Raw genomic sequence first — 23739 nt, 5'->3', positions numbered from 1 at the left:
TTTCTAACAAGCTCATCTTCTTCCCGTTTCCACTGCTTCTCTCGGTCATTTACTGAAGACACCGTCCACAGAGGCAAGGCTCTGACTTTCACAGAGGCTTGTCCTGCACCCTGATCTGACCTCCTCTGACCTCCTGTGTCTAGATCCCATCTCCCTTCCTCCCACGAGCAGTGTATCATTTTTCGCTTTCTTGTAAAATGTGTTTCCTGTCCATCATCTCTCCGCCATGTCTTGGGCGGTGTTCCCCAAAGCCGCCAGCAGGGGGCGGTGTGTATGGCTATGACAGGGGTTCATTGGCAGAGGTTGGAGATGTGCCCACCTAATGTCCCAGAACAGCGCTTGGCTCCCTTCCCTGTTTCACAGAACTGCCACTCCCGATCCAGACCCTCTCCGTTCTCCCGCTGACGTTTTCGAACACTTGCAAACTGCCTCCTGAGTCTACTTTTGACAGGCCTGAGAGACACCCCCCACACACACACAGATGGAGAAGGAGAAACTGAGGCACAGCAGTGAAGTAACTTGCCCAAGGTCACGGAGAGAACAAGCAGCGACAGACCCGGGCGCCAGCCCTGGGGCAGGGCTCACCTGCCGGTCCAGAGCCGTCCCTGCTGCTGCCTCGTCAGCGCCGTCACCAGCCGTCCCGCACCACGTTCACGTGTGTGCCGTTCACTCACTGCTGCTTCCCGCCTGACCTTAGCGCACCTTTCCTACCCCACCTGCGCCGCCCCTCCTGCCTTCATCAACCGCAGCCCCCAACCTGGCCCTCTTCGCCACCTTTGAGCTGCTTCCCGACTTCTTACCAGTCACCGCTGTCAATGTGGTCGAGTGGAAAAGAGCGTGGCTTTCAAGTGAGACCACTCATGACTTAGGGTAGTAGCTGAGCTTTCTGCGCTCCAGGGACCTTATATAAAATGGGGAGCAGGCCCATTTCATAAGGCTGCTGGGAAGCCTGCATTAATATGCAAAATACTCCTTGGCCAAGGTAGGTAGGTAATAAAAATGCTAATAGCCGTAATAATACAGTTGTGACTTGTACACTCTTTTGCATATTGATACCACCGCTCCCTCCGATAGAACAGATATAAGGGTTTCGGACATAAATGCAATATGATATATCATCATGTCCATGCAGAGAGTTTACTCAATATGAGCTATTTCTATTTCGGGCATTAATTAGATACTGGTAAGGTCATTCTAGAAATATTTTGAAGCGCAGTGAAAGTCATCAACAGGGAAGGTACATTACGTATTACGTTTGATTGTGGTGAGGAGGGATAACACACTTGATAAATAGCAATGTAGATATTTTATTCTTGTAAGAAATGAACATCTCTTCTGCCTTTTGTAACCTACCTACTTGTTTTTCTAGTTGTAAGCCAAAACACCTTTCTGTGTATCATTTGGCCAAATATTTAGTTTGGCAACAAGAGACGTTTGATGTGCAAACTATATTGGCTTTGTCAAGGATTAATGTGCTTTTGTTAAGTCCAAAAAGGGGCAAAGTTATCTGGGTAAAAGCCTTTTGAAATCGAGCTCTCATTTGTAATTACCGCCTCATTTTCTCCCGGGGGAGCAGCGTAACTTCCCCGCTGGGAAACCAGGCACAGCAGCCTGTCAACACCTAGTCAGAGCAGGGCTTAACGCCTGCCTTTGTTTTGCTTCGTTTGTATTTTTTAAATGAAACAGTACGTTCCAATTTTAAGCTGAAAGGCAACATGATGAGGTGGTCGGTTGCATTATGCATCGCAACTGATTGTTGTGTTTAAAAGGCATCTGTCAGAAAAATGAAACATCAGAGCTTGAACAGGCTGGCGTGCTGGCCCCACGCGTGAGTCCGTGGACACGCGCCTGACAAGTCAGCGTCNCCCCCCCGGCCTCGCTGCTGGGACCTCACCTGCTTGCAGGCGACACAGGCGCAAAGCCTCCTGCTTGTTCCACACCACGGCCTTGGTGCTGTAAGCCCCGAGAGCAAATTGTGGTTACAAGTATGTTTTTCTTGACTTACAGAGTTTTTGTTTTAGAACAAAGACATCTCACTAAACAATGATCATTTCCAACTTCTCCTCAAAGTTGGTAGATGGTCCGCCTTGATCTTCATCCCTGATGACAGTGGTCCTCAGCTGGGACACAGAAGCAGCTACTCCGTTTAGACGTGGGCGTGTGCTCAGATGGCCACACTCTGCACGACTCCCTATTCCCCCATTCCCTCTGCTGCACTTGGCGCCTCACCTCCTTGACCTCTGAGGGGCTCTGTGCTATACGAAGACCATCCTTCATGCCCTGGTCAATGACCAGGGTTTCTCTGCTCTCAACCATTATATAAATGCTTCTGAACTTTTTTTAAATTTTTTTTAATTTTTTTTAATGTTTTTATTTTTGAGAGAGACAGAGCATGAGCAGGGGAGGGGCAGAGAGAGAGGGAGACACAGAATCTGAAGCAGCTCCAGGCTCTGAGATAGCTGTTAGCACAGAGCCCGACGCAGGGCTCGAACCCACGAACCGTGTGATCATGACCTGAGCCGAAGTCAGACGCTTAACTGACTGAGCCCCCCAGGCGCCCCGCTTTGGATCTTTTTCAAATAAACTATCATTAAGAACTTAAACAAGTCGAAACCCAAATACAGGAATGAAAACTTTTCATCCAGATTCATGCTTTCATTCTATGTGCTGTGAGAAGCCAGACCACGAGCTCTCATTCAGTCTCTTGTAGATGGATACCCATTGCGGGCAACACTTTGACGAGAAATAATTCGTTGTTCCCGAAAAAACAGGGGAGGGAAGACAAGCGGGAGATGGCAGGGAGATTTTATTCTTCACCCTGGAATGAGCACTGGTGCTTTTGAAGATTTTATAAATCCTTACTCTCCTTTTAATCTATTTAATTATTGTATTTGTTGTATGTAAAAATTCCTTGATTTTGAAATCACGCAAAAATGAATTTAGCATTTCCTTTTATTTTATTATATCCAAACAAATTCAACAGCGGACCCGGGGTTGCAGGTTGAGGGTAGTTACTAAGCACTACTTCAGCTCCATCTGGTTCTTGCCAAGTGCCCCTGCAGGGATACCGGGGCAGATGGCACCAGTGTGTCTCCTTCATTTGGCCCCTCCGTCCCCCGGATCGGACCCCAGGCTCCATGCGATCAGCCCATGAGATTCCTGTACTCGCTCACCCAGCATGTTAGCAAAACTGAGTTGCCAACAAAGCAAAGAATAAACGTTTCCCATCCGCGTTCAGCGATTAAGGTTAATGGCTCTGTGCTGTGTCCAGCTCGGCTGAGCTAGAATCCACTGAGCTAGTGGGACATCCAGCAGGCGTTTGCTCTCCCCACTGTGGTGAGTGTTCCCGGAGCTTACGGCCCCGGAGAGGCGTGCGTGCAGACAGTTCCAGGGCTGGTGACGTGGACAGTGGGGATGCGGGAGACAGTGTCAGCCAGCCCAGGCTGCCCCAACCAACTCCCAGTGGACGGGGTGACAGCTAACGTACTTTTACGCCTCACAGCTCCGAAGGCCGGTCTGTCCAAGACAAGGCACCAGCAGATAAGATGTCTGGTGAGGACCCTCTTGCGGGTGTTCTCGTGGCTGTCTTCTCGCGGCGTGTCACACGGCGGAAGGCAGAGAGAGGAAGCCGGCTCTCCCCAGCCCCTCCTAGCGAGGGACTCCCCCCACATCACCTAAGCAAAGGCCACACCTCCTAAGCCATCACACTGGGGGTTAGGCTTCCATATGTGAATCTGGGGGGACACAAACATTGATCTCTGGCAGGGGTCTGTGCCACATTGACTATGGAAGAAGCGAGGAGTCACTCAGAGACCTGCTGCTGCCGGGTTCATGGTACCTAACGCACACCTTGGAACCAATAACCATAGTCTTCTTCACTGGAAAAGCTAGAAAACACTTCAGGTCTCTGCTGAAACGAAAAGCGGTGCCCCATGCCGTGTATTTCTGTACCAACACCAAAGCTGCCGTGATGCAGTGTAAGCAGAGTGAAATCTCTTCCAGCTTTCATGCTGCTAACAGGAAGCTGCAAACTGAAAGAAACTAAATCATGGATATCCACTCTGTCTACTGAGAGTCTCAGAGACACCAGAAGTGTCAGACTCTTGGGTCATTGTCAAAGCCATGCATCCCTGTAGGATGCCCAGGGATGTGCGAAGGGAGAAGGTTCTAAACGAGGGCATGTCTAAATGTTTCTGACATTTTCCTCCTCGATGTTTTTCACATCAGACAGAGTGATCTGCTTCTCTAAACCCTCATAAAAGAACTAAGTAAGTCCTGAGCCCCAGGGATATAGGCTGAATCCATTTAACCAATTCATTTCACTTTACCCACAACCCTGAGAGATAGGTAGTTATCGTCCTATTACCGATGAGGAAACTGACACCCAGGGAAGTTAAGTGACTCAGCGAAGGCCACACAGCTCATGATTATAGAACCTGGGGCTGGACCTAATTTTGCCTGACTCAAAAGCCACCGACAATTATTCCAGAAACCTCCTACGTTCGGACAAGTAGTGTGGTCAGGGTGTAAACCATGGTCCCAGGGAGAATAAGGGAGGAGGTGAACGGCAGAAGCGTGCCCGCGCGAGGCGGACTTGGGGGCTGAGGGGCCGCGGTGGAGGGGGCACAGAAGGCCAGGCTTGCCAGCAGCTCAGGTTTCCGACTTAGGGATTTGCAGTTGAGGACACCATCGGCAACGCAGAGGAGTCAAGAATAAGAGCTGCCTTGTAGGAAATGGAATAATAATATCACTTTTAGATGCACAACTTATGCCCCAAGATAGTACAATTTCAGCCATCCACGTGGGTGGCAGATAGTTCTTGAAGAATTCCTGGTGAGAGCTCGCCGTCAGCTGAGTGTCTCTTAGACTCATCATCCAACCCGCCTGCCACCTTTTACCAGCAAGACTATAAGGAAAACTGCTTATTTATTTGTCCACGTTTGTGCATAGTTCACGGAAATCTACCCGAGGAAGCTCACAATAATGAACGCAGTGCAAAATGTTTTAAAATTAACAAGGTGGAAGGAAACAGAGATAAGTTGCGAAGAGGAGGATGATGCATCGAATGCAAACAGCACAGCCCCCACCGCGTTCTAGAGGCGCATGGGGAGGGGGCCGAGTCGGCAACGCGGCTAAGACAGGGTGTCAGGCTCAGACCCCGGCTGTGAAGCCTGGTGGTGCCACTTGCACGAGTTACTTATTAACCATCCAGGGCCTCCCTTTCCCCATCTGCATAGTAGGAATGAAGACGGGAAGCCCCTCATGGGACTCAGCGTGAGGATTAAATACCTTCATGCACGCGCTGTTGCTATGGAGCGTTCGAGAATTTCCAGCAGCCGGCACGAGTTCAGCGTTCCAGCGTTCGTACGAACAATCTTCTTACTCCTCTTAATATATTTGAAAACCTGGCCACGTCTGGTACGGGCCCTCATAACCACGTCAGTGGGTCTGCAGTGAGCCGTGTGCTTGGCAACTAACTTTCTCACGCGAAATGGTTTCAAACGTGATGGGGGTGAGGGAGTGCTTGCTAGAATATCCCCTAATGTGCATTTTAATAAAATACTTTTTTTGTAAAGTAAGGTGAGCAGGAAACAGTGAGGGTCCACCTGAATCTGAGTTCAGTGAGTCTAGAGGGATCCACGGATGACCTAGCAGTCAGGACATTTTCCACCAATATTACTTCGTGCCTTGGAGTTTTGGTTGACACTGCCATCGTGAGTCCCAGCGGTGACCTCCGACAGATCCTGGACACTCAAGGGGCTCCCCAGGTGCGAGCCCATCTTCGGGCTCTGCTAATCAGCTCACTGAGGAGAGAGCCGACGCTCCCTTTAGAGAAGGAACAGATCTCCGGGGACCTCCCAGGGGCCTGAGGTGGGAGAACAGCTCCAGGCAGCGGTTCTGAACCTTCAGCATCAGGCAGATGCCACCAGAGCAAGTGGGCAGTGAATATTTGATGGGTGGAGGAAGGGCAGGGAGGTGAGAGGAGAAGTCAAGAAAGGAGGTGAGGTGTATGTTAATTTCAGCCTAAAACAATCAGCTCGGTGTTTACCCAACAGGCACTTGGGTTATAAAATAACCTCCATAAACATGCATTTACTTAAGCGGGGTTCCTCACTGGTGGAATTTCCAAAGCAAACAGCTTGCAGAATGGGTTCTGGGGCCCTCGATGGGTCTATCGCCATGTCCCTGGAAGTCGATTAAATATTTGGAGACGTCCCACAGAAATCATTTGGGTCGTGGGAGAAAGAGCTGCTTTATACTGTCATCAAATATTTTTCAAAAGCTCAGTTATAAGGACTTTTTGAAATGAACTGAGCCTTTCTTGAGACCGAGCATAATTTTTTCCAGGGTTTGCAAAGCCCGAGTGAGTTATGGACATTGGATTTAAACCCCACTCCCAGAACTCAGTCTCTTCATTCATCACTGAGGTCATTTAAGACCTCCAGCTTAAGCCCCACTGCATGGAGACATATCGGGAGATCATTTATCAGGGAAGGAAGCTCGTGTGCCTTGCCTTGGTTCAATAGGAAGCAAACCATTTCCCCCCTGTGGCAAATCTTCCCTCCTTGCTGTTGTGATCTTCACTACACAGGATTCCGCCTGTTGATTTAAGAGTTTGTGCTTCAAGTTTATTTTATATTTTTAAGTTTATTTATTTAGTTTTAGAGAGAGTGTGTGTGTGCACGTATATGTGAGCAGGGGAGGGGCAGAGAGAGAGGGAGATAAGAGAGAATCCCACAAAGGCTCCACACTGTCAGCGCAGAGCCCAAAGCCAGGCTTAAACCCACGAACCACGCAAGCTGAAACCAATAGTTGGATGCTTAACCACCTGAGCTCCCCAGGCGCCCCCACGCTTCCTGTTTAGGAGCAAGATGTTTCCAAAGGGCTGGGGGCATGAACTTCCACATCACACCTTCCCAGTGGGTCATGAGACCAGAAACATGAGCAAACTCTGATAGAAGAGTAGAACTGTCAGGGCGCCTGGGGGTCTCAGTCAGTTAAGCATCCAGCTTCGGCTCAGGTCATGATCTCGCGGTTTGTGGGTTTGAGTCCCCCATCGGGCTCTGTGCTGACAGACAGCTCAGAGCCTGGAGCCTGTTTCCAATTCTGTGTCTCCCTCTCTCTCTGACCCTCCTGTACTCACGCTGTCTCTCTCGCGCACTCTCTCTCTCTCTCTCAGAAGTAAATAAAACATTAAAAAAGATTTTTTTTTAAAAAAAGTAGAACTGTTGTCACGCAGTGATTCTGTGGCATGTGTGGGTGGCTCAGTCATTGAGCGTCTGACTCTTAATTTCAGCATGGGTCACAGTCCCAGGGTTGTGGGATCGAGCCCTGGGTCGGGCTCTGCACTGAGTGTGGAGACTGCTTGAGATTCTCTTGTCTCTTTCCCTCTGCCCCTCTTCCCCACTCATTCTCTCGCTCTCAAATTTAAAAAAAAAAAAAAACATAATGAAAAAGTAAATAATAACTCCATTTTCCCTGACATTAGCTGGCAGTCTGTCTCATGGTTCCAGTCGTTTAAATTGTTTGGATTTTCTCTCACAATTTTTAAGTTGAGGATTTGTAGCAACAGAAGGATTTCATCAGTTTTTCTCTAGAATGCTGGGCTTTATCTGAGGAGAGGAAGGACGTTCTCAGTGTCTCTGCTCATGTTCATGTCATTTAGTGCAGTGTTCTCAGTACTGGGCTGCTTGTCCCCTCGGGGTCATTGAGCGATGTCTCGGGACATCTTGGGTTGTCAGTCCTGGACAGGGGCACCTCGGGGCAGAGGCTGGGGGGCTCCTCAGCATCCTGCAGGGCGGGCGCAGACACGGCCCCAGGATGAAGAATGATCCGATTCCGGTGTCCTCAGAGTCGACATGGAGAGACTTGCCTGGTGCTGCCCTCCCTGATTCCTGTTACTAAGATACTCTGTGTCTTTGGTGAATAACCCTGTTGTGATTTTCCTTTCTCCTTGGGCCATTACCTTGGTTTTCTCCATCTCCCTGTCGCCTTCAGCATGCAGGACCCATCCACGGTCTCCACTGTCCTGCTCCCCCCTCCCTCCTGAAACTCTCAGAGCTTGTTTGTCTTCACCCTCCTGGTAAACGCTCCCCATGGTCACCGTGTCCCTACCGTTTCACCGTCTCGAGAGCCCTCTCGATCTGAGCAAGCTCTGCTGGGCCCCCCTGCGGGATCGAACACTTGAGCTCCACAAAGGGCCGCCTCGCCTGCTCTTCTCTCAAGTGTTTCCAGTGTCCTTACTGACGTTCTCTTTCCTTCCCCAGCCGGCTGAGGCTGTCCCCCGCTGCCCCGCCTGAATACCCTGTGTCCTCTTCTTCGGAGCCTTCCCCCACTTCAGTGGGTGTGTCAATGCCCCCCTCCCCCCGGGCATATGTTTCTGAAATTAGCATCAGTTGACATTGACCTCCCACCAAAGCTTGATGAGGCTCTCCCTCCTACGCATCTCCTCTCAGCCACCACCCGCGATCTAAATGCAGTCTCTCAGTAAACACATCTCAGGTGCCTCTCCTGGAACAGACGCTTTCATATTGTGGAGACACAGATGAATAGAACATCATCTGTGCCCTTGGAGAGCTCACAGACTAGTGAGGGAGATAAAGGACCGCAGTGATTCTAGACGGACGCCCAGACCGCAAGCCACAGATGCGGGGCAGGGCTGGGTCTGCATCTCACCCCACTTCTTGGTGCAGCCAGTCATTAAATATGGGGGGAGCGGGAACCTTTAGGACATGTAAATACCTTTTATGAATAATATGCATATACTAATAAAGAATCTGTTTAAAATATAACCGAAAATAGAAATTTTACAATGACCTTCAAAAAGAAATATTAACAGGTGTTACAAATTCATAGCAAATAGAAATTAGTAACAGAAATAGAAATTAGTAGTAAATGTGGATAGAAATTCCCACTTACCTTCATTGGAAGCCTCGAACTGGTCTTTCCGACAGCTCTATGTGTATGATGACTATTCCTCGAGGGTGATAAGTCCCCCAGGGACAGGAGAGGCAGGCAGCTGTTGGCTGGGGCTGCTGTAACAGGACCCCACAGCCCGGGCCCCGTAAACCACAGAAATGCATTGTCTCCCAAGTCTGGAGACTAGAGGTCAGAGATCAAGTGCAGAAGGGGTTGGTGTCTCCCAAGGCCTAGGTCCTCGCTTTCTAGATGCCATCTTCCCCCTGTGTCTTCACATGGTCTTCTCTGTGTGTGTGTGTGTCTGTGTGTTAACTTCTTTTTCTATTTTTTTAATTTTTTTTTAATGTTTTATTTCTTTTTGAGAGAGAGAGAGAGAGACCGCATGAGCAGGGCGGGTCAGAGAGAGAGGGAGACACAGAATCCGAAGACAGGCTCCAGGCTCTGAACTGTCAGCACAGAGCCCGATGCAGGGCTCAAACCCACNTGTGTGTGTGTCTGTGTGTTAACTTCTTTTTCTATTTTTTTAATTTTTTTTTAATGTTTTATTTCTTTTTGAGAGAGAGAGAGAGAGACCGCATGAGCAGGGCGGGTCAGAGAGAGAGGGAGACACAGAATCCGAAGACAGGCTCCAGGCTCTGAACTGTCAGCACAGAGCCCGATGCAGGGCTCAAACCCACGAACCATGAGATCATGACCTGAGCTGAAGTCGGACACTCAATTGAGCCACTCAGGTGCCCCGTTAACTTCCTTTTCTAGAAAGCCGCCAGTCATGCTGGATTAGTCATACTAATGACCTCATTTGGTCCTAATCTCCTCTTTAATGATGGCTATAAGCAGCTGCAAATACAAATACTGAGGATTTGGAGGTAATGAATTTGGGAGAGTGGGGAGACACATAACAGCCTCCCCCTAAAGGGGCAAAGGGGGAGAGGTGTTTCCACAACCCAGGTGAGCTGTGTGGCAGGTGTGGAGTGAGGAAGAGGAGGAAAGGACCCCACCTCTCTCCCCTGCCCCCCCCCACCTTTCCCTGGCCCTCGCATTGGTCAGCCCGTCAGGGGACCAGAGGTCAGCCTCTCGGAGCCAGAGGCCAGCGAGAACCGGAGAGACGGGTGCGCGGCAAGCAGAGAACCAGAAGCCAGCCTCTTCTCAAAGGGTCCTGTCGGCGCTTTCTGGGTTAAGACGACGTAGGTCCTGTTCCGAGTCTTCCGCCGTCTCAGGTCTCGCCGGGGTCACAAGGATGAATTGGGGCCCGGGCCTCCTTGTGATGCGGGGTGACCCTCACACCTGTCTGCCGGGCATTACAGCCCTGTTACCTCAAGCGTTGCTGTCTGCCTGGAGCCCAGGTTTGGGACTCAGGGACCGGTCCCCGGCCGGCTGACCTCTAACCCCACATTCCCGTGTGTGTTTCCACTCAGGAGCCCGAGAGGCAGTACATGCACATCGGCACCATGGTGGAGTTTGCCTTTGCCCTGGTGGCGAAGCTGGACGCTATCAACAAGCACTCCTTCAATGACTTCAAGCTGCGAGTGGGTATGTTGTGTCAAGCGCGCTGGCTTCCGGGGTGCGGAGGGCGTGGCGTAAGGAGCAGGGGCACCGGAAGTGTGTGAAGAGCTCAGACTTCCGGGGGAGGGGTGCGGAGGGCGTGGCGTAAGAGCAGGGGCACCGGAAATGTGTGAAGAGCTCAGACTTCCGGGGGAGGGGTGCGGAGGGCGTGGCGTAAGAACAGGCGCACCGGAAATGTGTGAAGAGCTCAGACTTCCGGGGGAGGGGGTGCGGAGGGCGTGGCGTAAGAGCAGGGGCACCGGAAATGTGTGAAGAGCTCAGACTTCCGGGAGGGTGGGGAGGGCGGAAGGGATGTCGGCCATCTTGCCAGGCCGGAGTAGAGTCTTCCCAGGGTGTCTGGAATGCGGGAGGACTGGATTTTGGCAAGCGGGGTGCCAACGGGCTCAGGAAAGTTGGCAGCCTCTGAGGCACCTTGGCACAGGTTAGAAAACAGAGCACCCTTTGGTTGGACCCAGCTGCGAGCACTATGTCTAGCAAGCGGACCGTGAGCTGGATGTCAGTCCCACGGCCTCATCCCTCCTGCCTGGGCTCCCCCGCAAGCCACCGCGTGCGTGGCCTTAGACCATCGCGAGGAGCCATTGACTGTAAACCACGCCGTTATTTCAGGAGCTGCTGCCAGTGAAATTAGCATGGACTCTAAGATGCATCCAGGCTTCGGAGAGCCCAAAAATGTAAAAAATGAAAAAATATTAAGGCATCTTAGAATAGTTGAAATAGTCCCACACTCCTGGGGTCACAAATGTCCAGACGCCCCAAACGTATGCCCCAGGTTCTGAACTAGCTATAGCTTTTCTGATTGAATGTTCAGCTCTGAGAGTAAAGGCCACTGTCTTTAGAATTTGAAGATTTCTGTCTCACAAATATTTTTAAAAATGTGAACTTTCTAGAAAGTCTTCCCTGACTTTAAGCTGCTTCATGAGCACGTTTTGTGCTTACCTGCCTTTTACAAATGTCTATAAAAATAAAAAGTGCGCTTTACACGCTCAGCTTAGCACAGGGCTCTTGGCATATTTGTGGTTATGGCCGTTCATGATTGGTAAGAGCTTCTTTGACCATTTTATGTTCCTCTTGGCAACACATTTTGCTGCTTCTGAAAGCAAGTCTGCATAAGAGGAGCTTTTTTAATAAATTCCATCTGAATGGCTTTTCACTTCTTTTGGATATAAATTTCAACTTAAAAAAAAAAATCCCAATAAATCGAGAGCGATTTTCTTCCTTTGCTCTGCCTACGTTCTGAATTTTAAAACCCAGGAATATATCTCTTGAGCAAAATGTAGCCTCTTGACTGCTTGTATATTCTGTTCATCGTTAGTGCCTGGACACATTTTGCTTTGTACTTTTCTCACGTCCGTGTACAATGGGCGTCACCTTATACCAAGGTGAGAAGGGCCAGGCAGCTGGGAGGCTTCCCTCCCCACTGGTGACCACATCAAACGTGCAGGTGTCCCCTTGATGCTCGAGCTTCTTTATGGTTTTGACAGCTTAGAAAATGAGCCCCCCCAACTTTCAAACTACCCTTGTTAAAAAAAAAAAAATGTCTATTCTATGGTGAAATGATCTGCTCTATTATTAAGCATATTCAATCCAAAATAATACTGCTTTTCACTGCAAGATGAAATAGAGGCGACTGTTTGCTAGTCACATGCTTTACTTCCCCCAAAATTACAGTTTTCTTGCTTTGGACCTTACCAGTAGTTTCCAAATTTATGTGAGCAATTGAATAGACCTTGTTCAATAAGGATTTATTGAGTGTTTACCTTGTGCTGATTATTGAATAACTAATAACATCTATACCCTCAACCCACGTGGCAGCTCTTTTAGATTTCTGAGGAAGGCTAAGCTCAGTGTTTCACAGGCTCTGCTGCTACCTTTCCCCACCCCTCGGCCTCTCTCTCGGGGGTCTGCTTGCCCGCTGCCCCCGGTACATAGTGCCATCCAGTGGCAGTTCATGGTAGGAAGTTGGAAGAGTAATACTTCAAAAAAAAAAAAAATAGATGATACAAATAAGAAATGCTGAATTCACTCTTAACTTCCTCTTCTGCGTGTCAAGCTGCAGAATCAGTTAGCGGGAACTAGAATGTGGGCACGTTCCTGCACTAAGTGGAGATTGAGCCCCGTGCCAGGCGTCATCAGCCCAGGCTTTCCCCGCCGCCCCGCCAGGCGCTGACCAAGCCGGACTCGGCAGCCGGGAGGAAAACTGATGCAGACGGGGCTTGAGGGCACCGGCCAGCAGCCAGCGGCTGGAATGCATTATCTGGGGTGTCTGCAGCACAGGGTGGAGTTTATTGAGTCTTCTGCAAAAGCAAAGCAGAATTTCCTTCTCACCTCGTGCATACCTTCAAAGATTTTGTGGAACGCCGTTTCTACTGTTTCCTGCCTACGTCTTCGTTGCAGAGAGGAAGCTTTGCCTCGGGTCTCTAGCAAGCCGTAGTAGGCCAAGCACCTCAGCAGTGGGAAGAGGGGGCTCAGAAACATCCTCTTTAATAAACACAGGTTGACTCCTGCAGTGAGACAGGGGTTCTAGATCTAGGAGAGGACTCAGCTCTGAGGGATAGTCAGCCAAAGTCAGTATCTCCATTTCTCTCTCTGTGGCCTTCCTCCGCACCACTGCCAGAATAACTGTGGGTCTGTGTGTCTGAACTGAGATCCCGGGGCAAGGACTCATTCTACCCGGTGCACGGAGTTGGGGGAGAATCCCGGGCCTCTCTGATTAGAGAAGTTGAGCAGACTTCTAAGGAGATGGCACGGGCAGCCTGAAAGCTCACACTGAGCTCACATGTCAGCGCCTAATAACGATGGGGTTATGATTGCAGTAACAGAAAGGGCAGTCAGAGCGATGGCCTCCTGTGTTAGTGATGGGCTGGGCTGCCTGATTATCTGGGCAGTCACATGGGCAAGGTGGGGGCCAGCTGGGCTGGAGAGTGACCCCTCCTGAGTTTCCCCAGCCACCTATGGATGGCTGTCCCTGGGGAATCAGTGTGTGAGGAGATCCTCAGTCTGAAGGGTGCAGAGCTGCAAGGAGCCCAGCTCAAGGGGGTCCAGAATCCAAGCAACAGAGCCTGAGAGACATCCCTGCACTTGTCTGGAGATGGCCTGGGGGTCACGGCGGCTCCCCAGGGGTGAGCCTGTGTACCCCAGGACCCTTCCAAATGTGAGGCTCTTGGGAGCCTCCCCCAAGAGAATTTCCTCAAATCTGAACTCCATCAAAATCTCTACTTTGCCCATACTTAGCTCTGTTGTTCTAAAGTTGATACGGGTAGATTCCCTCACTCGCACAGTGCCCGTTGAGGGAGCCCTTTGGAAGGTGCTTTAGCGATGCAAATCAAAGGCGCAAACATGCTCCTCTGGAATTCAGTAAACTTGGCATTGGGACACATCAAAGGCAACAACCTGAAATGTGGGAAGAAGCCTTGTGCACGGGAAGCTCGTGGCTGCGTCCTTACCAGCAGGGGCCACGGAGCCGGCTGCCGCTGCCATCTGCTGCCTGTCTGATGGCGCCCTCCCCTGCTTTCTCGCCTGAAGCCAGAGGCGATGCTAACAGTACCCACCCCACAGGGCTGTTGTGAGAACCCCCAGACTTTTACAGTGCACAGCAGGTAGAAAATGCCACACTGGTGTGGGGGCAAGTGGCAGACTGAGCAAGATGTTGGCATGAACCCAAAAGTCCGTCAGTGGCAGAACTGCCAGCAAATGCGGTGTATCCACTCAGGGTAGCTGTTTAAAACAGAAAGATGTAGATTTCAAAATCAACATCAACCACAGCACTACTAGAAAACAGTGATCATGTCTTGTCTAAGATTATATAGCAACATAGAAAACTATTATAGGGATGCCAGGGTGCCTCTTTTGGGCCACTTTGGCTCAGGTCATGATCTCACAGCTCATGAGTTTGAGCCCTGCAATGAGTTCAAGCCCCACTCTGGATCCTCCTATCTGCCTTTTTCTCTGCCCCTCCCCCTCCCCTTCCCTCTCTCTTTCTCTCTCCCTACCCAAAACAAACATTTTTTTTAACTTTTTAATTTCTTTAATGTTTGTTTATTTTTGAGAGTGAGAGACACAGAGCCGAGTGGGGGAGGGGCAGAGAGAGAGGGAGATAGAAAATCCAAAGCAGGCTCCAGGCTTCAAGCTGTCAGCACAGAGCCTGATGCAGGGCTCAAACCCACGAACTGTGAGATCATGACCTGAGCCGAAGTTGGTCGCTTAACCAGCTAAGCCACCCAGGTGCCCCAAACATTTTTTAAAAACTTAAAAATATAAGAAAACTATTATAATGTTTGATTTTTTTTTTTAATGTTTTATTTCTAGGNCGAAAGTAGGACGCTTAACCGACTAAGCCACCCAGGCGCCCCATGTAATGTTTGTTTTTTTTAAAGCATAACCAAATTTATGTTATTATGGAATAATAATGAGATATGGTTACATCTACATGAATCAAGGTCGAGAAAGGAAACAATTATTTTTCTTTGTTTTAGAATTCCGTGAGTTGAGCTAATGTTGGTTTCATGATGATGATGCAGAAATACTTTTTTTTTTTTTTGATGGTGCAGAAATATTCTTGTGAAACTTTGCTGTGTGAGACAGTCGCTGTAGCTTGAGTCTCGTTAACCTGGTTCTGATGTGTGGCAGGTATTAACCACGGACCTGTGATAGCCGGTGTGATTGGAGCTCAGAAGCCACAGTACGACATCTGGGGCAACACCGTGAACGTGGCCAGCAGGATGGATAGCACCGGCGTGCTGGACAAAATACAGGTAATTCAGGCTTCTCTGTCATCATGGGTGAGGTCTGTCCTCTCGGAAATCATCAATGAGCATCATCATAATGATGATGGAATATTAGAACAAAGAACCTTGGAAGTTACTTAAATCTTGAGAAAACCTTGAAACACCATGAACGCACCTGAACTTGAGACGAATCGTCACTGTTAACAGTGATTTAGAAATGTAATAATGTAAAGGTGACTGCGTTGGAGAAAGTCAGTGGTTGCCAACAATCAACACTGCAGTCTGACACCTGAGGATCAAGTCAAGGCTGGAACCTTCTCTCCTCTTTCATCTTCTGGCACCAGCACGGTGAAAAGAGCTCTGCAAGGGAGAGGGAGTGTACAACCCAAACCAGACAGCACCCCCAGACTTCCTGTCCCGGAGGCTGAATTGGAAGGAGGCAGAAAGGAGCCGACTGGGGAAAGACAAGGGATGAGAGTCGGGGTGACATGAAATGGCAGTGCCAAGTCGGGCCAGCATGGGATTGGGATATCATGAATGACTGGAAAGCACTGGAATCCACCCAGGGGAGGGTGCTTGGGCACAGTACCAGACACGTACAAGGAGAGACTGACTTCTCCTAATGAGAAGAATGTGTGCCCACGTGCGTTTCTGCGGAACTTTCTATTGGCCCCACCCTCAAACATCAGCGATTCCTCATTTCACTCCAGATTCCACACTTCATCTAGAAGATAGATTCCTGCCAAGTGGCAAATTTGTGTGAAAACAGTGGGACACAAAAAATGGGCTTTTTTTTTTTTTTTTTTTGGTCATTTACAGAGAATTCCAAAAGTCCCTGTTCCGTGTGCCTTGGCTTGGCCCGTGTCCTCGAGTAACCTTGCCTCCTAACATTATGACGGAGATTTAGAATTCTAGAAGCCCAAGAGTGGGTTTCTCATTAAACTTCTGCTTACTTTTCACACTCCCCACCAGATCCATTCAAGAAGATTCCGTTTCTGTGAACTTTCTATCGCCTAGCTTAATTTTTATTTGGAACAGGACCTGTATGCTCCCCTTTTTCCCACCACATGATTAGCAGTTGCCGAAAGTTAGCAACCGAGCAACAGAACGAGGAAAGATGGTAGGTGGCGTGGGGAGAAGAGGAATGTCTGGGGCCTCCCAGCCAGACCGCCATTGCCCAGGGTAGAGAGCCAGCTGGTTGTGCTCATGAGAGCCAATCCAGACGAAGCTCTCGCCGGAAATGGGGCTGGAGCAGCGGGCACAAACGGTGTGTGGAGACGGATGGCCCAGCTGCCTACCACGGGAGGCATGGTCTGCCATCTCGGCACCTCGTTGACCCGTGCCTTGATGGCACCATGGCCTTGAGGGCTTCCTGCATGCATGTCATTGGGTGCTCTCAATGCCCAGGGATGCTGCAGCAGTCCCAGACAATGCGGGGTCTTCTGTTTGGCACGGGAAGAGGGTGCTTTTATCAAGGACACACGTTCCCAACCTGTAGGCCAACCTAGGATCCCCTTCCCACACCTGGAACATTCAGAAGACAGATGGCGGCTTTAACACGCTTCACGACTCTCCAAGTGGTTTTCAAGCACTTGGGATACGTAGCAAAACCAATTTAAGAGAGGCTGGTCGGGGAGAGCGCTCCCTCCTGGAGGTTGTAAATCCCCTGCAGGTCAGTGTCAGGGTTTAAAATGAGTTTGAGCTTATGTGCGTCTCCAAGAGGATATTGGGCCTCATAAAACTCCAGGTGATTTAGGGCTGAGCAGCCTCCCCGCTCCATCCCCCCCAGCCGGTCCCTGTGCACTCAGAGCCTGGAGGAAACAGGAGAGAAGCTCATCTGCGTGCGTTCTTGCCGTACAGCCGCTGGGAGGTGTGTGTCCAGCACATTCCTTCTGAGGCTGTGGTCATCTCCCCTCCAATAGCTTCGCATTTCTACTTCCGTGCAAGCAACAGAACAAGATACCAGGAAAAGTCCGGAATGATGCTGAGTTCATTCGAAGCGCCTCCTGGGCCTGAAGAACAAACAGGTTCCTTTGATTAAAGAGCATTCCACTCCCACCATGCTTTCTAGCCTGGGAGCTCACGGAACACTGGGGAAAACCCGCGGGTCGCCCAGCTAGGCTGCCCCTGGACTTGGAGGAGTACTGGCTGGTGTTCATCGGGGAGACGGCCCCCGCTCCTTATGGTGATTGTGTGGATGGGGTTACAAATTCCAAGGGATAGCTCACAAACGCCGGTGGTGATCCTCCATGCCAGTGAACCCCCTGACTGCAGAATTAACCCCCAAGGCCCCAAACGATGTGTGTGTTTTCTTTTTTTTTATGTTTTTTTTATTTATTTCTGAGAGAGTGACAGTGTGAGCAGGGGAGGGGCAGAGAGAGAGGGAGACACAGAATCTGAAACAGGCTCCAGGCTCTGAGCCAGCCGTCAGCACAGAGCCCGATGCGGGGCTTGAACCCATGAACCATGAGATTATGACCTGAGCCAAAGTCATTCGCTGAACCGACTGAGCCACCCAGGCACTGCAAGATGTGTGTGTTTTCTGTGCCAGGTTGGAAGTGGGATGCCTGTGGAATTCTCTAACTGATTATGCCTGCAAACCCTTCTCATGAGCTCCTGTCTGTCATCGGAGTTTCCCAGCTCTGTCCCTATTCCTTCAGTTCCTACCCAGGATCCAAAGTCCTTCCTGTGCCCCAGCTTCACCTCCTGGCTACACTCGTCCTTCCCCCGGACTTGGGCCCAACCTAGCAACGGACAGGACATGAGCATGTGGTACCTATGACCCTCTTTCCTTGCTCTGGTCACAAGGGTCCCAAGGACCCACACATCAGCCCCTGTGCTAGGGGAGGGTCATAGGGTCAAATTACAGGAAGACAGAGTGGTTTCTCTAGCTCATTCCGACAGCCTGTCCCTGAGATCTTTATACGGCACACTTCAGCCTCACTGCTGGGGGCCCCTCGATGCTTTCCTGGGTCCTCGTAAGCACAGCCTTCCTGTTTCTGCCTCTGCTGCATGGCAGTGTCTGCCCTTGACGCCAAGCCCAAGGGGGCTGGCTCACTGTCGCGGCCGCTGCCCCCACCACTACATGGTCCCCCCGGTAGCAGCCACTCCAAAAGTAAAATCATGTGACAGCGTAGCTGTGCCGTCCACAAGCCTGCCCAGCACGTGTGTGTCACCCACACGCCCAAGGTGGCCGGGGCCCCACAGGTGCCATGTTCATCCTCTGATGATGTGGGAGGAAATCCCTCCCCCTCCCCCTCCCCCTCCCCTCCTCCCCCTCCTCCCCCTCTTTTGCTTTTTCCCATGTTTTCAGAGCAACATTCCCAGGGGGTTCCAGAAAAAACAGCTCCTCTCTCTCTACTCAAAACCCAGATACCTCCTGGGAGGCCTGGCTGGGACCGTGTCCCTGACACGGGGTCTGCCCTCACTTCTGAAGCTGTTGGCCTAGTCCGTTCTCACCTCACCCTTCTGTGCTCAAGAAAGCGTCTTCAGCAAGAGGCTTTGCCGGCACTCAGGCAGACGGATGCTGCCGGGCAGCCGTGAGCTGTCAACCCCCCCAGACACGGCTCCCCAGGATGGCACAGTGCAGGCTCGGGCTGACAGGCGACAGGACTCGGTACGACCTATCCCCACTACGAGAGAGGAGCTGTGCTACCCGGAAAGGTCCCTGCCCTCTGACCCGACGGGACCGGCGCCACTGTGTAGTGGAGGCCAAGCAGCAGGAATCACAGGGACAGGCGGCAAGGGAGGGACCCGGCCCCGGGCACGCTCTGTGTCCGCTCTGGGAAGGGACCAAGCTCTCGAGACCTGACTCGGCAGGTCACGCCCATGTCAAGGCTGGCGCAGACCCTCGTCTTCTTCGTTTTATTCTTGAGCATCCGCTGAAGTGTGGGGCCGCTTGCAGGAGCCGGCGGTGCGCCTCACGGTGTCTTCTCCCAGGTGAATTAAATCCGGTACTCACATTTATGATTTTGTGAAATGACATTCATGACAACTTGTAAAATCCCACTACAGTATATTTCGATTCACTTTCTTTTTCCGGGTCTTTCTCTCTCTTTTTTTAGTTTATTGATTTTGAGAGAGAGAGGGAGGAAGCAGGGTAGGGACAGAGAGAGGGGGAGAGAGAGAATCCCAAGCAGGCTCCTCACTGTCAGCACAGAATCTGACGCGGGGCTCAATCCCATGAACCATGAGATCGTGACCTGAGCCGATACCAAGAGTTGGACGCTTAGCCAGCTGAGCCACCCAGGCGCCCCTTTCCAGGTCTCTTATATGTGGATACATCATCTTCACGTAGTTGAAATCGTAGCGTGGGTCTGGGCTTCATTTTTCCGGTGGGGGGTGAACAGATCCTGCGTGTTTCCTGGTCTCCGCCGCGATATGGATCATGCCAGCATCATGGTTTACTCCGCCACGGAGATCACTTGACCTTTCAGGTGGTTTAGAGCCTGTCACCATTGCAGCGTGAAATGACATGTTGTCCTTAAAACGCTTTTCTTCTCCTGCATGGTTCTTTCTGCTTCTAATGTCTCAGGAGTAGAATGAAAGGGTCAGAGAACATGAATGTCTTTGGGCTTCTGATCTTTGTGGTCAGGCGAGCTTCTGGAGGCCGTGTTACGTAGGCACTGACCACTTCTTCATCTGCCCACGTGCTTCTAGGTCACCGAGGAGACAAGCCTCATCCTTCAGACGCTGGGGTACACGTGCACATGTCGGGGAATAATCAACGTGAAAGGCAAGGGGGAGCTGAAGACGTACTTTGTAAACACAGAAATGTCAAGGTCACTTTCCCAGAGCAACTTGGCTTCTTGAAGGGTTGCCTTCACTTCGGCAAGAAGACTGTATTTTCAGGAAGGTACGATGCACTTTCCGACTGCAAGCTTTGTTTCTCGTTTTTGGTGTGCGTGCTCTGTTCTGTCCCATGGAGCCTTTTCAGACTCGTTCCTCTGACCTGGTGGCATACCGTTTGGTGGCTGATGTGTCCCAAGATCGCTCTGCCACTTGCACTGTGCTTACTCCTAAGCAGAAGGTAAAGGAGTGTGTCTTAGAGGAGAAATGCGTTCAGAGAATTTACAAAGATGACAGAGGTGAAATAAACAAAAATTCTTAAGGCAATAAAACTAGGGGGTGTATATTATCTTCCAGTGCATGTTTTGTTTTTCTTTTTTTTTTTTTTTCTGGAAAATATGGTAGCTCGCCAACCGCATCTGCTAGTCCGATATTACAACACACAGTATTTGTGAATGAGTTGATTCTGTCGCCCCACATGGAATTTGACTGTGTTCGCCCAACGTGTTTCATAACCAGTGGCTGTCCATGGGCCCCCGCGGGGTCCGTGGGCCTGTCGCCTTGCTCTGTTGTGTCTCGTGCCAGCAGCGGGTAGCCCTCCATCACCAGAATTAGTTCTCATGACCTAGGACCAGTTTTGTACCAACATGTCCAATGTTTTGATGCCATTGTCTTTTGTAAGGTTGATTCATTAAAAGTTTTATGTACTTTGGTTTAGAGTCCGTATCTTTTCCCCCCTTGCTTCTCCCGCGGTTTGCTCCAGAATCGAGGCTTATGTTCCGTTCTCCTGACTGATGGTTGTTTCACAAAGAGCGCCCCAGAGGCAGCAATTGGGAGACTCTTGAGTAATTCAGATCAGGACGAGGCTTGTGAGGCACATACTTGATTTTTCCACTCTCTGGAAATGTTCAGAATGCCCTGTGGTATCTCTAGGGAATATTCTCTGAGAAAAATAGTGGTGTTTTATTTATTTATTTACTTACTTACTTAATTATTGAGAGAAAGAGAGAGAGAGGGAAGGAGAGAATGCAGGCAGGGGAGGGGCAGAAAGGGAAAGAGAGAATCCCAAGCAGGTTCAGCACTGTAAGCACGGAGCCCGACGTGGGGCTCAAACTCGCCAACCACGAGATCACGACCTGAGCTGAAATCAAGAGTCATACACTTAACCGACGGAGCACCCAGGTGCCCCTGGGGAAAATATTTGAATAGAAAAAGGACTCTCTATCAGCAGCTGTGCCCTCTCTGCCCATATACTCTGGTCTACGTTAATAGTTTGGTAGAGCCATCAGACACAGGCTGCAGGGTAATAATTGGGCACTGACTGTGTACATCAGCAGTCACAATAACTTGAACTCACTGGGAAGAGCTGCCAGGCCCCACAAGATGCCTATTATGTCTAAGGAGCTTAAGAGGCACAGAGCCAACATTACATGTTGTTGAAGAGAGAAGACGGGGGGAATTCTGTTCTAGTAAATCCGACTCTAGAGTTTCGAGGCTTTTTCTTCACATAAAGAACTCATACTTTGCCAAAGGGTGCAAATAGAGCAGCCGCGTGTGGTCTGATGTTCAAAAGCAAAGCTTCACGTGCCACCTGCTTGGGCGCCCTTGGCTTCTGTTTGCAGCTCAAGGCAGGTGTGTGTGAGAGGTGGAGGACCCCCCACCCACCAGGAGCACCTGGTTCCTGGCAGCTCAGACCTGAAGCGCCGGGCCCTCGCAGGATTCCTGACTGACTGTTTCCTGGCCGTGTGACTTTGAACGTGTCTCTTAATTTCTCTTGGGGCTGTTTCCTCACGGGTAGCTTACGGGATCAGGTCTGATTGAAAGCGCTAATGACCGTGCGACAGCCTGGCCGGTGCCCAGCGCTATCTCTTGCCAGCACCACCCTGCCAGGGCTCAGACTCACATAAAAGCACTTCCGAAACCCCTAATTGGCCTTCATCGCCGAAGCGGAATACAGCATGACTTCTTCCACGGTCCACCTCCGTCAGGAAGGGCTTGATCCTAGAATTACAACTCAGCGTTGGCAATTCTCCAGAAAGGTGACCGAAAGAAAAAAAGTAGTATAAGGAGGTTTGTCATCACTCTCACGGAAATGTGGACTGGGAGGCCCTGGGGTGTCCCTGACTTCAGACCTGCCTCCTGTGTCCTTGGTGACAATGATCGGCAGCCACGCCCTGTGGCCCTTCCTCCCTTGGGGCCTGCAGCTCCCTCCCAGGGCACTTCATGTCGCCTCCCCCCCCCAGCAGATACCCATAGCTGGGTGATTTGCCAAGCACTCTTAACCCTGGCTTTTCGCACNCTGCCTCCTGTGTCCTTGGTGACAATGATCGGCAGCCACGCCCTGTGGCCCTTCCTCCCTTGGGGCCTGCAGCTCCCTCCCAGGGCACTTCATGTCGCCTCCCCCTAGCAGATACCCATAGCTGGGTGATTTGCCAAGCGCTCTTAACCCTGGCTTTTCGCATCCCCCGAAAATATGCTGAATTTGGTGGAAAGAACTCAAAAGGAGAATTGTGTTTTTCCCCCAGAACTGTATTACCAGGCTTACCAAACAGTACATTTTTTTTTTAATGTTCATTTATTTTTGAGAGAGCACAGTAGGTGAGAGGTGAAGACAGGGGAGACAGAGCATCTGTCAGCACAGAACCTGATGCGGGGCTTGAACTCAGGAACCGTGAGATCATGACCTGAGCCAAAGTTGGACGCTCAACCAGCTGAGCCACCCAGGTGGCCCCCAAACAGTACACTTTTTAAATGTCACATCATTATCAGAGTCTACCTTGCAAAGGTCCGCACACATGCAGATCTCAAAGTGTGGTCCCCAGCCAGCGGCGGCAGCGCCTCATTTTCAGGCCCCAGCCCAGACTTGCCGAGTTAGTCAGAGGTCCTGGCCATGGGACTCTCAACACAGGCTCTGTGCTTAGATAACACGTTGTCCAGCTGATTCTGGTCCCCAGCCTGAGTCCCCTGGTGCTTTACAAATGAGGAAACCCATGCAGAGACGTCCAGGGGCTTGGCTTGGTCAGAGTTTCCCAGGGATCAGTGTCCACGCCAAGCAGAGAATGCAAGCCTGCCTGCTCCCTGAATCTGAAAGACTGCCTCCTGGTCAAGGCTTCCTCAGGTCTGGAACTACAAATAGTCCTGTGAGCAAACCACGCAGATGAGAGGCCTGCCAGTTCACCCCGTCGGCCCAGCGACCTCGGTCGCAAGCGAGCATCTCTGCTGCAAGCTGTCCCGAACCTTCAGGTCTCGCAGAAAGCCCTCTCGTGAAAACACCTTGCGTGTGGGTCCCTTCCACCTGTGGTGTTTCACACGTCCATCCAGAAATGCCTGCATGGTTGTGAATTCTTCATGTTGCTCTGTCCCCCCTTCTGCGTGTTTTCCTGAGGACGGCATCCACTCTGCTCTCCCAGAAAGGCTGCCGAACCGGCGAAGTTTGAGAAGTCAGATGTTCCTCTTCCACGAAGTGACTGACGGGCACTCATTGGCTCTAAGTTGTCAAAGTCAAGAAGCCAACAGAAATACATTTCATTTTCCCTTGATGTCTAATAAACATGAGGTCTTTTGAAACCTTGTCCAAGTCAGGCCCTCCTTGTAGAAAGTAGAAGGTTAAGGGAGTAGGATCTGACCTAAAGGAACCATAAATAATTTTGTTTCACACCGATTTATTGTAATCATGTTCAGATGAAGGCATTTCATAGAGATGCCTTGTGTTGCTTGGCAGTCAAAGCTGAAGAAAGAGTACTTT

General features: G+C 50.5%; 1 protein-coding gene across 1 annotated transcript in view; it reads left to right on the top strand.

The window, feature by feature from the left end:
* ADCY2 (adenylate cyclase 2) overlaps positions 1–20706 on the top strand; it is a 201634-nt gene extending 180928 nt beyond the window's left edge. The window contains exons 20-22 of the mRNA XM_077749455.1: positions 10335–10449; positions 15109–15233; positions 19866–20706. Coding sequence (XP_077605581.1) covers positions 10335–10449; positions 15109–15233; positions 19866–20018 — 393 coding nt within the window. The 3' untranslated portion in view covers positions 20019–20706. The remainder of the gene's footprint in view (positions 1–10334; positions 10450–15108; positions 15234–19865) is intronic.
* Positions 20707–23739: the final 3033 nt, after the last annotated feature.

The sequence above is a fragment of the Crocuta crocuta genome, unplaced genomic scaffold (genome assembly GCF_008692635.1).
Source record: "Crocuta crocuta isolate KB4526 unplaced genomic scaffold, BGI_CrCroc_1.0 scaffold89, whole genome shotgun sequence".
Taxonomy (NCBI): domain Eukaryota; kingdom Metazoa; phylum Chordata; class Mammalia; order Carnivora; family Hyaenidae; genus Crocuta; species Crocuta crocuta.
The sequence above is the reverse complement of the archived record's forward strand: the minus strand, read 5'-3'. Positions and strand labels throughout refer to the sequence as shown.